This window comes from Pristiophorus japonicus, chromosome 20 (genome assembly GCF_044704955.1).
Source record: "Pristiophorus japonicus isolate sPriJap1 chromosome 20, sPriJap1.hap1, whole genome shotgun sequence".
Classification (NCBI taxonomy): domain Eukaryota; kingdom Metazoa; phylum Chordata; class Chondrichthyes; family Pristiophoridae; genus Pristiophorus; species Pristiophorus japonicus.
In genome coordinates this window covers 87,017,607-87,035,486 of record NC_091996.1, presented here as the reverse complement: position 1 = coordinate 87,035,486, position 17,880 = coordinate 87,017,607, and the positions used below count along the sequence as shown (strand labels likewise).

At 51.5% G+C, this 17,880-nt stretch overlaps 1 protein-coding gene across 1 annotated transcript in view; it reads right to left on the bottom strand.

The window, feature by feature from the left end:
- Window positions 1-5,441: 5,441 nt before the first annotated feature.
- The window catches only part of LOC139232813 (zona pellucida sperm-binding protein 3-like), a 19,388-nt gene continuing 6,949 nt past the window's right edge, over window positions 5,442-17,880 (bottom strand). Inside the window, exons 2-4 of the mRNA XM_070863307.1 lie at window positions 6,711-6,826; window positions 6,433-6,625; window positions 5,442-5,474 (exon numbers count right to left, since the gene is read on the bottom strand). Of these exons, the coding sequence (XP_070719408.1) occupies window positions 5,442-5,474; window positions 6,433-6,625; window positions 6,711-6,826 (342 nt within the window). The remainder of the gene's footprint in view (window positions 5,475-6,432; window positions 6,626-6,710; window positions 6,827-17,880) is intronic.

Genomic DNA, 17,880 nt, shown 5'->3' with positions numbered 1-17,880 from the left:
ACTGATCAACCCTACAATCTGGAGCATGTGTCAGATCAATTCACTATCCTCAGTTATCCCTGACTCCTGGTGTGGTTCAGTGTCGAATTCAATTTGAAATATTGGAAAGTGTGAGGTTATGCACTGTGGCAGAAAAAAAATCAAAGAGCAAGGTATTATTTAAATGGAGAAAGATCGCAAAGTGCCGCAGTACAGCAGGACCTGGGGATCCTTGTGCATGAAACACAAAAGGATGGTATGCAGGTACAGCAAGTGACCAGGAAGGCCAATGGTATCTTGGCCTTTATTGCAAAGGGGATGGAGTATAAAAGCAGGGAAGTCTTGCTACAGTTATACAGGGTATTGGTGAGGCCACACCTGGAGTACTGCGTGCAGTTTTGGTTTCCGTATTTACGAAAGAATATACTTGCTTTGGAGGCAGTTCAGAGAAGGGTCACTCGGTTGATTGCGGGGATGAGGGGGTTGACTTATGAGAAAAGGTTGAGTAGGTTGGGCCTCTACTCATTGGAATTCAGAAGAATGAGAGGTGATCTTATCGAAACGTATAAGATTATGAGGGGGGCTTGACAAGGTGGATGCAGAGAGGATGTTTCCACTGATGGGGGAGACTAGAACTAGAGGGCATAGTCTTAAAATAAGGGGCTGCCCATTTAAAACTGAGATGAGGAGAAATTTCTTCTCTCAGAGGGTTGTAAATCTGTGGAATTTGCTGCCTCAGAGAGCTGTGGAAGCTGGGTCATTGAATAAATTTAAGACAGAGATAGACAGTTTCTTAACCGATAAGGGGATAAAGGGTTATGGGGAGTGGGCGGGGAAGTGGAGCTGAGTCCATGATCGGATCAGCCAGGATCGTATTAAATGGCGGAGCGGGCTCGAGGGGCTGTATGGCCTACTCCTGCTCCTATTTCTTATGTTCTTATGTTCTAACGCTGCTGTGAAGTGCCCGGGGAGATTTGTGATGTTTTGTAGTCTCCAGCACAGGTCCCTGTTGGACGCGCATGTGTTAAAATTCTGGAGAATGAAAGTGCTCCAGAGGGGACACGCCCAGGAGGTCAGTGAGGAAATAGGTGAGGCTCTGTGTGGTATTTTTAGAAGAAAGACTTGCATTTATATAACACCTTTCCCCACCAAACGCCTCAAAGCTGCTTTACAGCCAATGAAGTACTTTTTTTTGGAGTGTGGTCGCTGTTGTATTGTGGGAAACGCGGCAGCCAATGTGTGCACAGCACGATCCCACAAAACAAGATTTGACACGTCGCTGCAAGAGGAGTTATTGGGGGGCAGGAGACCAAAAAAATTCTTGGGCACCGGGGGAAGCTTTAAAAGGAGGAAAGAGAGGCGGAGAATTTCAGGAAGATTGTTCCAGAGCTTGGGGCTCAGGCAGCTGAAGGCACGGCCACCGATGGTGGAGCGATTATAATCAGGGATGCTCAGGAGGGCAGAATTAGAGGAGCGCAGATATCTCGAGGGGGTTATGGGGCTGGAGGAGATTACAGAGATAGGGAGGGGGGCGAGAGCCATGGAGGGATTTGAACACAAGGAAAGCGAAGATGGGGCAGGATGGGGATGGAATTTGCAGGCAGGATAAATCAGAGGCAAGAGGAACCTTGGGTTCACCAGAAATTAATACTTACTTGCATGGACAACAAATAGTATTACTGGTAATGCTCAGATTCACCCCCATAACCAACAGTAATATAACTGTCACATTGAATATACAGCAGAGAAACAGGCCAACCGGTCCGTGCCGGTGTTTATGCACCAGACAAGCCTCCTCACACCCCTCTTCACCTCACGCACCGTTAGCCGTGGCTCAGTGGGTAACACTCTCTCACCTGAGTCAGAGGGTTGTGGGTTCAAGTCCCACTCAGGGACTCGAGCACATAAATCTAGGCCGACGCTCCCAGTGCTGAGGGAGCGCCGCACTGTCGGAGGGGCAGTGCTGAGGGAGCGCCGCACTGTCGGAGGGGCAGTACTGAGGGAGCGCTGCATTGTCGGAGGGGCGGTACTGAGGGAGTGCCGCACTGTCGGAGGGGCAGTGCTGAGGGAGTGCTGCATTGTCGGAGGGGCGGTACTGAGGGAGTGCCGCATTGTCGGAGGGGCGGTACTGAGGGAGCGCCACACTGTCGGAGGGGCAGTACTGAGGGAGTGCCGCATTGTCGGAGGGGCGGTACTGAGGGAGCGCCGCACTGTCGGAGGGGCAGTACTGAGGGAGTGCTGCACTGTCGGAGGGGCAGTACTGAGGGAGCGCCACACTGTCGGAGGGGCAGTACTGAGGGAGTGCCGCATTGTCGGAGGGGCGGTACTGAGGGAGCGCCGCACTGTCGGAGGGGCAGTACTGAGGGAGTGCTGCACTGTCGGAGGGGCAGTACTGAGGGAGCGCCGCGCTGTCAGAGGGGCGGTACTGAGGGAGCGCCGCACTGTCGGAGGGGCAGTACTGAGGGAGCACCGCACTGTCGGAGGTACCGTCTTTTGGATGAGACGTTAAACCGAGGCCCCGTCTGCTCTCTCAGGTGGACGTAAAAGATCCCGCGGGCACTATTTCAAAGAAGAGCAGGGGGAGTTCTGCCCGATGTTCTGGGGCCAATATTTATCCCTCACATCAGTAAAAAAAACAGATTATCTGGGTCATTGTCACATTGCAGTTTGTGGGAGCTTGCTGTGCGCAAATTGGCTGCCATGTTTCCCCCATTACAACAGTGACTACACTCCATAAAGTACTTCATTGGCTGTAAAGCGCTTTGAGACGTCCGGTGGTCGTGAAAGGCGCTATATAAATGCAAGTCTTTCTTTGCCTCTCACCATCATCCCTTTTGACATTTAATCTTTTGACCTTCCGCTAAACCTGACTTGTATTTGTTGAAAAGCGGTTCATCCCTTAAACTCTTCCGGTGCCGATGACATTAACTCTTTGTCCACAGATGCTGTCTGACCTGGAACTTTGGTTCATTCTGTGGGTGGGAGGTGCACTACTGCCACCCTGTGTAGAGCTGCGGTACTGCAACCGAGTTACAATTGGTTGGGGGGGCCCATCCCAAGGTATTCACTGACAAGGAGAATGCATTCGCTCCTCAGATTCTGCACTTCTGCTCCAAATGTAGTTACCCACAGCTTTTCCGTTCATTCAGTCTTCTATCCACTAGGTGCTCATTTGTTACTGGGACAAAGTGAAGTTAGCATGGATCACACACACACACACCCCTCAATCAATACAACAACAGCCATCATCGTCATCAGAGGCAGTCCCTCGGAGTCGAGGAAGACTTGCTTCCACTCTAAAAGTGAGTTCTCGGGTGACTGAACAGTCCAATACGGGAATTACAGTCTCTGTCACAGGTAGGACAGACAGTGGTTGAGGGAAAGGGTGGGTGGGACTGGTTTGCCGCACGCTCCTTCCGCTGCCTGCGCTTGCTTTCTGCACGCTCTCGGCGACGAGACTCGAGGTGCTCAGCCCCCTCCTGGATGCACTTCCTCCACTGAGGGCGGACTGGTCTTTGGCCAGGGACTCCCAGGTGTCGGTGGGGATGTTGCATTTCATCAAGGGTGTCCTTGAAACGTTTCCTCTGCCCACCTTTGACTCGTTTGCCGTGAAGGAGCTCCGAGTAGAGCGCTCGCTTTGGGAGTCTCGTGTCGGGGCGTGTGGGACAATGTGGCCCGCCCAGCGGAGCTGATCGAGTGTGGGTCAGTGCTTCGATGCTGGGGATGTTGGCCCGGTCGAGGACGCTAACGTTGGTGCGTCTGTCCTCCCAGGGGATTTGCAGGATCTTGCGGAGGCAGCGTTGGTGGTATTTCTCCAGCGACTTGAGGTGTCTACCGTACATGGTCCACGTCTCTGAGCCATACAGGAGGGCGGGTATCACTACAGCCCTGCAGACCATGAGCTTGGTGGCAGATTTGAGGGCCTGGTCTTCGAACACTCTCTGCCTCAGGCGGCCGAAGGCTGTGCTGACACACTGGAGGCGGTGTTGGACCTCGTCGTTGATGTCTGCCCTCGCTGGATAGTAGGTTCCCGAGGCGTGGGAAATGGTCCACGTTGTCCAAGGCCGCGGCGTGGATCTTGATGACCGGCTAGGGTGGGGGGGCGGGGGGGGGGCAGTGCTGTGTGGCGAGGTCAGGTTGGTGGCAGATCTTATTGTCTTACTGATGTTTAGTGTAAAGCCCATGCTTTCTATTATGTCTTGAATAAAGAATCTGACCAGATACTGTAAGGTCAAAGTAATGTGTGCGACCGTAGTTCTTTATTGCAGGTCTCCAGTGTGCCTCTCCAGCCCGTGAGGCCCCCTTATATACAGGTGCTCCCAAGGGATTGTGGGATCCCTTGTGACTCCAGGGGATGAGCCCTCTGGTGGTTAAACACGGTATTTGCAGGTTTACATATATAACACTTTTGTACACCTCGGTGAAGATGTGTGCATCACAGGTGGGACTGACAGTGGTTGAAGGAAAGGGTGGGTGGGGAGTCTAGTTTGCCGCACGCTCCTTCCGCTGCCTCGGTGAAGGTGTATGATGCACTTTATACATCAACGGCATAAAGCAGGTAACTAAACTGGGACCGTACATTTATACAGCACCTCGAACGTAATAAAGTGCCGAAGGAGCGTTTCAGAGCAGATTTCAGAAGGACAAGGAGACATTAGGACAGGTGATCAAAGTGGTCGGCATCGAGGAGTAAAAACAGAAATACTCAGCGGGTCAGGCAGCGTCTGAGGAGAGAGAAACAGAGTTAACGTTTCGGGTCGACAGCTCTTCGTCAGAACTGGAAAAAGTTAGAGATGTGACGGGTTCTTAAGGGGGGGCGGGGATCGGGGGGAGGGGAGGAAAGAACAAAAGGGAAGGTTGGCGATAGGGTGGAAGGCAGGAGAGATTAGAGACACAAAAGGGGCGACGGTCAGAAATGAGATGGTAATGGGACAAGTTAGGAAACTAAAGATGAGTCTAGAGAGGGCGTGAATGACGGAATCATCGCCAGATGCCGTGGGGCAGAGAAAAAAGGGGGTTTGTAAAATAAATATGGGCAGAGGTTACGGTCTGAAATTGTCCAACTCGATGTCGAGCCCAGAAGGCTGTAAAGTGCCTCATCGAAAGGTGAGGTGCTGTTCCTCGAGTTTGCATTGAGCTTCGTTGGAACAGTGCAGAAGGCCGAGGATGGAGAGGTCGGAGTGGGATTGGAGCGGGGAATTAAAGTGACAGGCGACCGGAACAGGCTCGGGGTCACGCTTACGGACTGAGGTATTAAGGAGCGGGTTAAGGAGGAGACAGAGGCAGAGGTCTAGAGAGGGAACGCCAGAGCTTGGGGCCCAGGCAGCTGAAGGCACGGCCACCGATGGTGGAGCGATGGAAATCAGGGAAGAGCAAGTGGCCAGAATTTGAGGAGCGCAGAGATCTCGGAGAAGGAGGTTATGGAGATTGGGCAGGGGAGGCGTGAGGAGGAGGTTACACAGCTAGGACGAGGGCGAGGGCATTAAAGACTGAGGCTAGGGACAGGCATTAAAGAGATACTGAATTCTTCAAGCCCCAGGCAATATGGGATGAGTGCTCGAGTGTTAACTATTCACCAACACCTATCAGAAATACCAACCAATTATGTATGCAAGTTCAGATTGATTGAGTTTATTGATCATTTGATAACTAGTCGAACTGGGGTTTGCTTGTGTTTCCTGTACAGGCCATCAGGAAGCAGATCAGAGAGACACTGGTCAAAGTCAGTGTCATATATCCAGACATGTTTACTGCCTGTACTATTATATATGATGTGCCACCAGAGGGCACCACTATGGGAAACTTGTACACCAGCTGTATGGTCACTAAGGTGTGCCACTAGAGGGCACTGCAGTGGGAGACTTGTTAGGTTACCTGTACAGGTGGGCCAGGCCTAGTATAAAAGGCAGGCCACCAGGTGTGATCCTCACTCTGGAGTCACATTAAATGGACTAAGGTCACTACAGTTCAAGTACAACACATTGCCTCGTGGAGTCATTATCAGAGCATCTAAAGACATAACAGTCAGGACCACCTCAGACTCTGCACCTAAAGAGCAATGAGAAACCAATAGTTAGTGAGGGAAATACTGAGGGGGAAATGGATACTTATCATCATAGGCGGTCCCTCGTATCGAGGATGACTTGCTCCAACGCCAAAAAGGGATGAGTTCACAGGTGTTTCAATGAGGGACCTAATATTCCAGATCCCGAACTACATCCTGAAGGGTGGAAGATGCCTGTGGGTGGATTTTTTAACGTGGGGTGACCGTTGCACACCAGCCACCACACGGGGCTTGACAGAGCGAGGTCTCGGTCCAGTGGCAAGGGTTAACCAGGACGACTGGAGACCAGCTCTGCTGCACGGGCCCAGTGCGCGCACATATCGCACAGTGTGGGCTGGGCCCGTGCTGCCCCTGGGCCCTCGCCTCTTCTGGGCCCCGACCACGTCAACCGTGAGGGTCCATGGAGCGTCCTCCTCCGTTTCAGATGTCCCCAAAAGTTCGTCACCCTCCTCCGCCTGCTCCACGACAACGCGTGGGCCAGCCATTAGGCGTATAGAGAACGACAGAGGCTCTTCTCCAGACTTGGTGGAGCTGAACGGGATCCAGGTGGGCTTGATCGGCTTACTGCTCTCGTGGCCCTTCCTGGAAAGACAATGGAGCCATTTTCGGACAAGGTCAGAGCAACACCAGCTGCAGACATTATTTGCGATAGAGTAAAGATTCTTACCTAAAATAGCGGCACCCAATGGGAACGCCCGCTCCGTTAGTTCGCACAATGACCGATCCATGAGCCTTAGGGGTGTGGGTCAGGTGGGTGGCGTAGACTAGGAAATCTCCAGCCATCTGAAAGACATTGTTATGCATGCATGTTAATGATGTACTGTAACACGAGACCTGAATGTACCTTCACCCTGTATATACCTTACCGGTACACCAGAGGGTGCTGCTGCTGGAGACCTAAGGGTCACCTGTACACTGCAGGTAACCCAGTATAAAAGGGAGCTCACCTCTTGGTGTCCTTACTCCAGGAGCTGCAATAAAGGACTAAGGTCACTACAGTTCAAGTGCCATACCCCTGTCTCGTGGAGTCATTAAGAGAGTGCCTACATACACAATAGACAACAGGGTCACGAATGAGGAACTGATCTCTAGGGAGGGAAGGATCAATTTGTTCCTGCACGAAGCAGCCGTTGAAGAGGTTGCAGTTAATCCACAAATCACAGGATTGAAGCAGTGCCACCATTGATTGAAAGAGCAACCATTCGTTTCTTTGCTCCAGCCCCCTTCCATTACAGGAGTCAGACACCCCGATATACACAAGAACCAGGAGCAGGTGTCAGCCATTCGGCCCCTCGAGCCTGCTCCGCCATTCAATACAATCATGGCCGGTCTTCTGCCTCAGCTCCACTTCCCTGCCCGCTCCCCATAACCCTCGATTCCCCTGAAGTTCAAAAATCTGTCCATCCCATCTCCACCTTAAATATATTCAATGACGCAGCCTCCACAGCTCTCTGGGGCAGAGAATTCCACAGATTTACGACCCTCTGAGAGAAGAAATTCCTCCTCATCTCAGTTTTAAATGGGCGGCCCCTTATTCTGAAACTATGTCCCCTAGTTCGAGATGTCCCCCACGAGGGGGAAACATCCTCCCTGCGTCTACCCTGTCAAGCCCCCTCAGAATCTTACACATTTCAGTAAGATCACCTCTCATTCTTCTAAACTCCAATGAGTACAGGCCCAACCTTTCGTCATAAGACAACCCCCTCATCTCAGGAATCAACCGAGTGAACCTTCTCTGAACTGCCTCCAATGCAAGTATATCCCTCCTTAAATACGGAGACCAAAACTGCACGCAGTACTCCGGGTGTGGGCGACTGCTCGTATGATTGGCACTGCCAGGTTTGATGAGCATTCTACTCCACCTCGTAAAGACCTTCACCGCAAACAGATAAACGGCCAGCAAGTTAGTCCTGGTCTGGAGTACCAACCAAAACATCACCTTTAACCCCAGTTTGTCAATGGTCACATTAAATAGCGATCAAGTGTGTAAGAGGGGAAAAAGTATATTTAAAGAAATCATCATCATAGACAGTCCCTCGGTCCTGATGTGAGTTCTTTGGTGGCTGAACAGTCCAATACGAGAGCCACAGTCCCTGTCACAGGTGGGACAGACAGTGGTTGAGGGAAAGGGTGGGTGGGACTGGTTTGCCACACACTCCTTCCGCTGCCTGCGCTTGCTTTCTGCACGCTCTCGGCGACGAGACTCGAGGTGCTCAGCGCCCTCCCGGATGCACTTCCTCCACTTAGGGCGGACTGGTCTTTGGCCCAGGGACTCCCAGGTGTCGGTGGGGATGTTGCACTTTATCAAAGGAGTCTTTGAGGGTGTCCCTTGTGACGTTTCTGCTGACCAACCTTTGGTTCGTTTGCCGTGAAGGAGTTCCGAGTAGAGCGCTTGCTTTGGGAGTCTCGTGTCGGGCGTGTGGACAATGTGGCCCGCCCAGCGGAGCTGGTCGAGTGTGGTCAGTGCTTCAATGCTGGGGATGTTGGCTTGGTCCCAGGTTTGAGGGCCTGGTCTTCAAACACTCTTTTCCTCAGGCGGCCGAAGGCTGCACTGGTGCACTGGAGGCGGTGTTGGATCTCGTCGTTGATGCCTGCTCTTGTTGATAGAAATAAGGCTACGGAAAGAATCAGGTTAAAGGGCGTAGCTCATGCTTGCATCTTTAAAAACTGCAGAACAAGGTTAAAACTTCAGAACAACAAAATTCCAATAGACTGCGGTAAGTTCCTCATGAGCTGAACAGATACGATGACGTTGTTGTGGAACAAACCAATCAGCAGCTCTTCTGATAAGGGTCAATGAATCAATGTGGCTCCACTGATAAGCTGTAGGCCAACCGGTGGTCATGGAAGGCTTTGCACGCAGGCCGCATGCCTTGGAAAATGTGCAACTATGCGTCGAACCATTACTCGGGGAAAGTCCTTTCTTAGGCGACTAAGATTGTGGCGCACCCCCTGCATATGCTTGAATAAAGATCGTGTAAAGGTAAAATCCAAATGTCCATCTGTTTGATTCCATGGTTGTTATAAGGGCAGGTGTCGATTCCTTATTTCAGGGAATCCATCTTGAGTAGGAGAAAAAAACCTTCTTTTTACCCCAACATTGCCAAAACAAAACTTTCAATCGTGGAGTTGTCCTTCAATACATTGAATCCCAATTTCACTGGCTTAATCTTCCAAGAAAAGTCCGACAACACTAAATGTGTAAGACGAATGTTTAAGATTGACCCAAAATAGAGGAAACAGACCTCATTTGCCAGGACAAGGCAACGAAAGGATAAATCTATCCAGCCATGAAAGGGGAGACTAGTTTGGCCAAAGGAGATGACACTCATGACCAACAGAGTTGAATATAACAGGGTTAGAGTATAGGAAATAAAAACAAAAAATGCTGGCATTACCCAGCGGGTACCAGGCAGCATCTGTGGAGAGAGAAACTGAGTTAACATTTCGGGTCGATGACCCTTTGTCAGAACTGGAAAAGTTAGAGATGCTACAGGTTTTACGGAAGTGCAGGGGGTGAGGAAAGGTGGGGGGGTGGGGGGGGAAGGCCTGATAGAGTGGAAGTCAGGAGAGACTAAAGGGGTGATAGTACAAAGCAAATGGACACGTTAATGGTACAAGTAAAGAAACAAAAAAATGAAAGCCTAAAAGAGGCGTAAATGGGAATAACAGAATCACAGAAATTTACAGCACGGAAGGAGGCCATTCGGCCCATCGTGTCCGTGCCGGCCGACCAAGAGCCACCCAGCCTAATCCCACTTTCCAGCTCTGTGTCCGTAGCCCTGCAGGTTACGGCACTTCAGGTGCACATCCAAGTACTTTTTAAATGTGGTGAGGGTTTCTGCCTCTACCACCCTTTCAGGCAGTGAGTTCCAGACCCCCACCACCCTCTGGGTGAAAACATTTCCCCTCAAATCCCCTCTAAACATCCCCCCAATTACTTTAAATCTATGCCCCCTGGTTGTTGACCCCTCTGCTAAGAGAAATAGGTCCGTCCTATCCACTCTATCCAGGCCCCTCATAATTTTATACACCTCAATCAGGTCTCCCCTCAGCCTCCTCTGTTCCAAAGAAAACAACCCCAGCCTATCCAATCTTTCCTCATCGCTAAAATTCTCCAGTCCCGGCAACATCCTGGTAAAGCTCCACTGTACCCTCTCCAGTGCAATCACATCTTTCCTGTAATATGGTGACCAGAACTGCACGCAGTACTCCAGCTGTGACCTAACCAGTGTTTTATACAGTTCAAGGATAACCTCCCTGCTCTTGTATTCTATGCCTCAGCTAATAAAGGCAAATATGCCTTCTTAACCACAGCTGCCATCTAGTAAAAATATAGGAGCAGAGGTTATGGTCTGAAATTGTTGAACTCGATGTTGAGACCAGAAGGCTGTAAAAGGCCGAATCGAAAGATGAGGTGCTGTTCCTCGAGATTCATTGGAACACTGTCATCATCATCATCATGGGCGGTCCCTCGTATCGAGGATGACTTGCTTCCACACCAAAAGGGATGAGCTCACAGGTGTTTCAATGAAGGACCTGATATTCCGGATCCCGAACTACATCGCGAAGGGTGGAAGATGCCTGTGGGTGGATTTTTTTAACGTGGGGTGACCGTTGCACACCAGCCACCACACACGGGCTTGACAGAGCTAGGGTCTTGGTCCAGTGGCAAGGGTTAACCAGGACGACTGGAGACCAGCTCTGCTGCACGGACCCAGTGCGCACACATATCGCAGTGTGGGCTGGGCCCGTGTTGCCCCTGGTTAGGAGGCCGAGGACAGAGAGATCAGAGTGGGAGTGGAGCGGGGAATTAAAGGGGCAGGTAACAGTGGAAAAGACCAGTTAAGGAATGGGACATTGCCTAAGCAGGAAAGGGGTACGGAGGTTGAATGATCAGCCATGATCATATTGAATGGTGGTGCAGGCTCGAAGGGCCGAATGGCCTACTCCTGCATCTAATTTCAATGTTTCTATGTTTCTATATAACAATTTATATGTTTGCAATAAAGGTACAAACTGAGTCCTGTTTAACTGAACAAGGTACACCCTTGGCTCTGCTTTATTCAGGCCCAAAGTGCCTGACTCACAAAATGGCTGGCCTTTTATACCAGAGCAGCACCATGTGCGCGCTGCTCAGTGGCCTCCAACAGTGACGCCATCTGGTGGCTACAAACAGCAAATACATACACGACACAATTGGAACAGAATCTCCTCAATCCAAGTGGACGGGATTTCACCCAATATTGTGAGTTCAGAGAGGGGGAACAAGAGTTGAGGAATCACAATGCCTTCACTGAGCTGCCGCACTCGTGGAGCCCATCGTCAAAGAGGACAGTGTGGTTCGGAGTGTGGACCCCGGTTGGCCGACAACCTACCGTCCCCAGGGCCAGGTCAGCAGCTTTAATCAGGTGCCCGGTCCCAAATAAATCCGTGCGTACCCTGCCCAGCAGGCGGTGCTCCCCACATTGCACGGTCACAGTCGGCAGTGGGGACTCAGGCACACTGAGACGGGAGGCCCGGGGGGGGAGGGCCACGAGTGACCTTCGCGAGGCCCCACGGGAAGTCCCAGTTTCCGAACCGCAGCCGAGTACCAACAGCGGGACATAGAAAATAGGAGCAGGAGTAGGCCATTTGGCCCCTCGAGCCTGCTATAAGATTTCTAAATCTCTCCGGGCTTACATTTGACAGTGAGATGATTCTTTCAAAACAATTGGAACAGTTTATTAAAAACACACACACGCACATTATCAACAGTGATCAGTGATCTTAAAAAGACACACACACGCACATTATCAATAGTGATCAGTTATCTTAAAAAGACACACACACGCACATTATCAATAGTGATCAGTGATCTTAAAAAGACATACACACGCACATTATCAACAGTGATCAGTTATCTTAAAAAGACACACACACGCACATTATCAATAGTGATCAGTTATCTTAAAAAGACACACACACGCACATTATCAATAGTGATCGGTGATCTTAAAAAGACACACACACGCACATTATCAATAGTGATCGGTGATCTTAAAAAGACACACACACGCACATTATCAATAGTGATCAGTTATCTTAAAAAGACACACACACGCACATTATCAATAGTGATCAGTGATCTTAAAAAGACACACACACGCACATTATCAATAGTAATCAGTGACCTTAAAAAGACACACACACGCACATTATCAATAGTGATCAGTGATCTTAAAAAGACACACACACGCACATTATCAATAGTGATCAGTGATCTTAAAAAGACACACACACGCACATTATCAACGGTGATCAGTGATCTTAAAAAGACACACACACGCACATTATCAACAGTGATCAGTTATCTTAAAAAGACACACACACGCACATTATCAACGGTGATCAGTGATCTTAAAAAGACACACACACGCACATTATCAATAGTGATCAGTTATCTTAAAAAGACACACACACGCACATTATCAACGGTGATCAGTGATCTTAAAAAGACACACACACGCACATTATCAATAGTGATCAGTGATCTTAAAAAGACACACACACGCACATTATCAACGGTGATCAGTGATCTTAAAAAGACACACACACGCACATTATCAATAGTGATCAGTGATCTTAAAAAGACGTCGACCCAATCTCTCCTCATACGACAGTCCTGCGGTCCCAGAACACAGTCTGGTGAACCTTCGCTGCACTCCCTCTTTGGCAAGTGTATCCTTTCTTAGGTAAGGAGACCAAAACTGCACACAATACTCCAGGTGCGGTCTCACCAGGGCCCTGTATAACTGTAGTAAGACATCCTTGCTCCCTTCACTAGCGGACCCATAAAACTAACTACTGCAGCCCCACTGCAAACAGGATTGGAGCCGACTGCTCCACAACAGCTCTACAACTATTTTAAGTTGTAACTTAAATCAAGTGCCCCCTGATTAAAGGGGCGGGGGCACACTCCAAAAACTTTTCAAGTGCCTCCTTGTTTTCTTTTGTGGCACTAAAACACAAATTATACAAGTGCCCGCTGACTAAAACGGGGGGGTGGGGGGGCACTAAAACTGGCAAATTAAGCAAATCAACACTTGGACATTAAAATCAAATTAAAATTTGGTTGCCGGGGAGTGATGATGCATTCCAGTCCCTCCGGCGCCCACCTCTCGCGGAAGGCCGCGAGCGTACCGGTGGACACCGCGTGCTCCATCTCCAGGGACACCCCGGCTCGGATGTACGCGCGGAAGAGAGGCAGGCAGTCGGGCTGAACGACCCCCTCGACCGCCCGCAGCCTGGACCGGCTGATGGCCCCCCTTGGCCAGGCCCCAGGAGCAGTCCTACGAGGAGGCCCTCGGACCTGCCCGCTTTCCCCCCTCCGCAAAGATCAGGAGCGTGGGACTGAAGTGCAACCAGAAATTGAGGAGCGGCCCCTTCAAATATTGGAAGAGGGGCTGCAACCTCGCACATTCGACATAGACGTGGAACACGGACTCCTCCAGACCGCTGAAATTGCAGGCGGCCTGGGAGTCCGTGAACTGACTTAAGAACTTATTGCACGGGACTGCCCCATGCACCAACCTCCAGGCCAAGTCCCCAATAAATAGAGAGGGGCCTCCCGCGTAGAGTGCACTCCATCAGGGACCCCCGCCTCTTCCAGACGGCAAGATGGTACGTATCCGGACGGCAGACAAGGATGGTAAGGTGGAGAGTGTGCAGGAACTGCTCCCCTTTTATATGCACAGACTGCATTTACCTGAACCCAATTGGACCAAGTGTGGCCAAACTGACCTCATGACATCAAGTGCATCCAACAATCTCACCAATTGGTTTGTTGAATCTCGTGAACATCACGTGACTGACTAAACCACTCAGTGCAAAAGCTCCACAACTATTTTAAGTAAAGCTATAAATCAAGTGCCCCCTCCCCCAACCCCCCCCTCCGCCCTCAGAAGGGGGCACTAGAACCGATAAAAATTAAACTTTGGACATTAAAATCAAATTAGAATTTGGTTGCCGGGGGTGACGATGCACTCCAGTCCCTCCGGCGCCCACCTCTCGCGGAAGGCCGCGAGCGTACCGGTGGACACCGCGTGCTCCATCTCCAGGGACACCCTGGCCCGGATGTAAGCGCGGAAGAGAGGCAGGCAGTCGGGCTGAACGACCCCCTCGACCGCCCGCTGCCTGGACCGGTTGATGGCCCCCTTGGCCAGGCCCAGGAGCAGGCCCACGAGGAGGCCCTCCGATGTCCCAAAGCACTTTACAGCTAATGAAGTACTTTTGGAGTGTAGTCGCTGCTGTAATATGGGAAATGCAGCAGCCAAATTGCGCACAGCAAGCTCCCACAAACAGCAATGTGATAATGACCCAGATAATCTGTTTTAGTGATGTTGATTGAGGGATAAATATTGGCCCCAGGACACCGGGGAGAACTCCCCCTGCTCTTCTTCGAAATAGTGCCGTGGGATTTTTTTATGTCCACCTGAGAGGGCAGACAGGGCCTCGGTTTAACGTTTCATCCGAAAGTCAGCACCTCCGACAGTGCGGCGCTGCACTGGAGTGTCAGCCTAGATCATCATCACAGGCAGTCCCTCGGAATCGAGGAAGACTTGCTTCCACTCAAAAAGTGAGTTCTCAGGTGATTGAACAGTCCAATACGGGAATTACAGTCTCTGTCACAGGTGGGACAGACAGTGGTTGAGGGAAAGGGAGGGTGGGACTGGTTTGTCGCACGCTCCTTCCGCTGCCTGCGCTTGCTTTCTGCACGCTCTCGGCGGCGAGACTCGAGGTGCTCAGCGCCCTCCCGGATGCACTTCCCCCACTTAGGGCGGACTGGTCTTTGGCCCAGGGACTCCCAGGTGTCAGTGGGGATGTTGCACTTTATCAGGGAGGCTTTGAAGGTGTCCTTGAAACGTTTCCTCTGCCCATCTGAGGCTCACTTGCCTTGTATGAGTTCCGAGTAGAGCGCTTGCTTTGGGAGTCTTGTGTCGGGCATGCGGACAATGTGGCCCGCCCAGCGGAGCTGGTCGTGTGTGGGCAGTGCTTCGATGCTGGGGATGTTGGCCTGACGTTGGTGCATCTGTCCTCCCACGGTACTTGCAGGATCTTGAGGAGACATCGCTGGTGGTATAACGCCAGCAATTTGAGCTGTCTACTGCACATGGTCCATGTTTCTGAGCCATACAGGAGGGCGGGTATCACTACAGCCCTGTAGACCATAAGAACATAAAAAATAGGAGCAGGAGTCGGCCATTCGGCCCCTCGAGCCTGCTCCGCCATTCAATACGATCATGGCTGATCCGATCATGGACTCAGCTCCACTTCCCTGCCCGCTCCCCATAACCCCTTATCCCCTTATCGTTCAAGGAACTGTCTATTTCTGCCTTAAATATATTCAATGTCCCAGCCTCCACAGCTCTCTGAGGCGGCGAATTCCACAGATTTACAACCTTCTGAGAGAAGAAATTCCTCCTCAATAAGGCGGGCCCTTATTCTAAGATCATGCCCTCTAGTTCTAGTCTCCCCCACCAGTGGAAACATCCTCTCTGCATCCACCTTGTCAAGCCCCCTCATAATCTTATAGGTTTCGATAAGATCACCTCTCATTCTTCTGAATTCCAATGAGTAGAGGCCCAACCTACTCAATCTTTCCTCATAAGTCAACCCCCTCATCTCTGGAATCAACTGAGTGAACCTTCTCTGAACTGCCTGCAAAGCAAGTATATCCTTTCATAAATATGGAAACCAAAACAGCACGCAGTACTCCAGGTGTGGCCTCACCTATACCCTGTATAAATGTAGCAAGACTTCCCTGCTTTTATACTCCATCCTCTTTGCAATAAAGGCCACATATTGGTTAGGCAGCACTTTGGGACATCCTGAGCCTCTGAATGGTGCTGTCTAAATAAAAGATCTCTGACATGAATGTGGGACCTCCATTTGACAAAACAATTCTACCGAACCAACATACTGGCTCCCAATGGTGATTCGGTTGCTGTACTGAATCGCCAACAGCAGGTGGCGATAGAATCTACACCAACTATAACAAGCACATCTGTGTCCCCCTAGTGGTCAAGCCTGGTCACTGTGGGCACTGGCTGATATCTGCAGTACAACGCCTCCGAAAGTGCTTAAGAATGTGCATTTATATAACGCCTTTACCGTAGTAAAATATCCCAAGGCGCTTCGCAGAAGCGTTATCAAACAAAATTTGTCACGGAGCCTCATAAGGAGATATTAGGGCAAGATCTTGGTCAAAGAGGTAGGTTTTAAGGAACGTCTTGAAGGAGGAAAGAGAGGCGGAGAGGTTTAAGGAGGGAGTTCCAGAGCTTGGGGCCCAGGCAACAGAAGGCACGGCCATCGATGGTGGAGCGATTATAATCAGGGCTGCTCAAGAGGGCAGAATTAGAGGAGCACAGAGATCGAGGGGGTTGTGGTGCTGGAGGAGATTACAGAGATAGGGAGGGGGGCGAGGGCCATGGAGGGATTTGTAAACGAGGATGAGAATTTTGAAATCGAGGCGTTGCTTAACCGGGAGCCAATGTAGGTCAGCGAGCACAGGGGGTGATGGGTGAGCGGGACTTGGTGCGAGTTAGGACACGGGGCAGCGAGCACAGGAGGTGATGGGTGAGCGGGACTTGGTGCGAGTTAGGACACGGGGCAGCGAGCACAGGAGGTGATGGGTGAGCGGGACTCGGTGCGAGTTAGGACACGGGGCAGCGAGCACAGGGGGTGATGGGTGAGTGGGACTCGGTGCGAGTTAGGACACGGGGCCCCGAGCACAGGGGGTGATGGGTGAGCGGGACTCGGTGCGAGTTAGGACATGGGGCAGTGAGCACAGGGGGTGATGGGTGAGCGGGACTCGGTGCGAGTTAGGACACGGGGCAGTGAGCATAGGGAGTGATGGGTGAGCAGGACTCAGTGCGAGTTAGGACACGGGGCAGCGAGCACAGCGGGTGATGGGTGAGCGGGACTCGGTGCGAGTTAGGACACGGGGCAGCGAGCACAGGAGGTGATGGGTGAGCGGGACTTGGTGCGAGTTAGGACACGGGGCAGCGGGCACAGGAGGTGATGGGTGAGCGGGACTGGGTGCGAGTTAGGACACGGGGCAGCGAGCACAGGAGGTGATGGGTGAGCGGGACTCGGTGCGAGTTAGGACACGGGGCAGCGAGCACAGGAGGTGATGGGTGAGTGGGACTCGGTGCGAGTTAGGACATGGGGCAGCGAGTGGTTAGGATCTGGAATGCGTTGCCTGAGAGGGTGATGGAGGCAGACTCAATCGCGGCTTTCAAAAGGGAGTTGGATAAGTACCTGAAGGAAATAAATTAGCAGGGCTCCAGGGAAAGGGCGGGGGGGGGTGGGACTGGCTGAGATGCTCTTACAGAGAGCCGGCACGGGCTCGACGGGCCGAATGGCCTCCTTCCGTGCTGTAACCGTTCTGTGGTTCTGGTTCATGAGACGCTCTTGTGACCGTAGGACCCTGCTTTTGCTGGACCTGACTTGACATCGCAACTCGATACAGGAACAACGTCCCAGATCCGGAATTCCGGAAACCGGAGTTGTCCAAAAAACGGACTTTTGTGAGGCGACCAAGATGGCGACATCGGCCGGGATGGGACGAGGAAAACGGCGGAGCGGCGGGAATCGGCGGGCGGTGAGCAGCGCCAACGGCGAGCTCCGAAATCCGGCAAAAATCCAAACACCGGCACGGACTCGGTCCCGAGCTGGCCGGATTCCAGACGTTGAACCTCTATTGGGGGGGGCAGGGGAACGGGAGATGATTCAAGGACCAGCCTAGCTTTCTCTTGTTCTGTCTGTTGCATCTTCCCTGTAAAGCGGGATGGCAG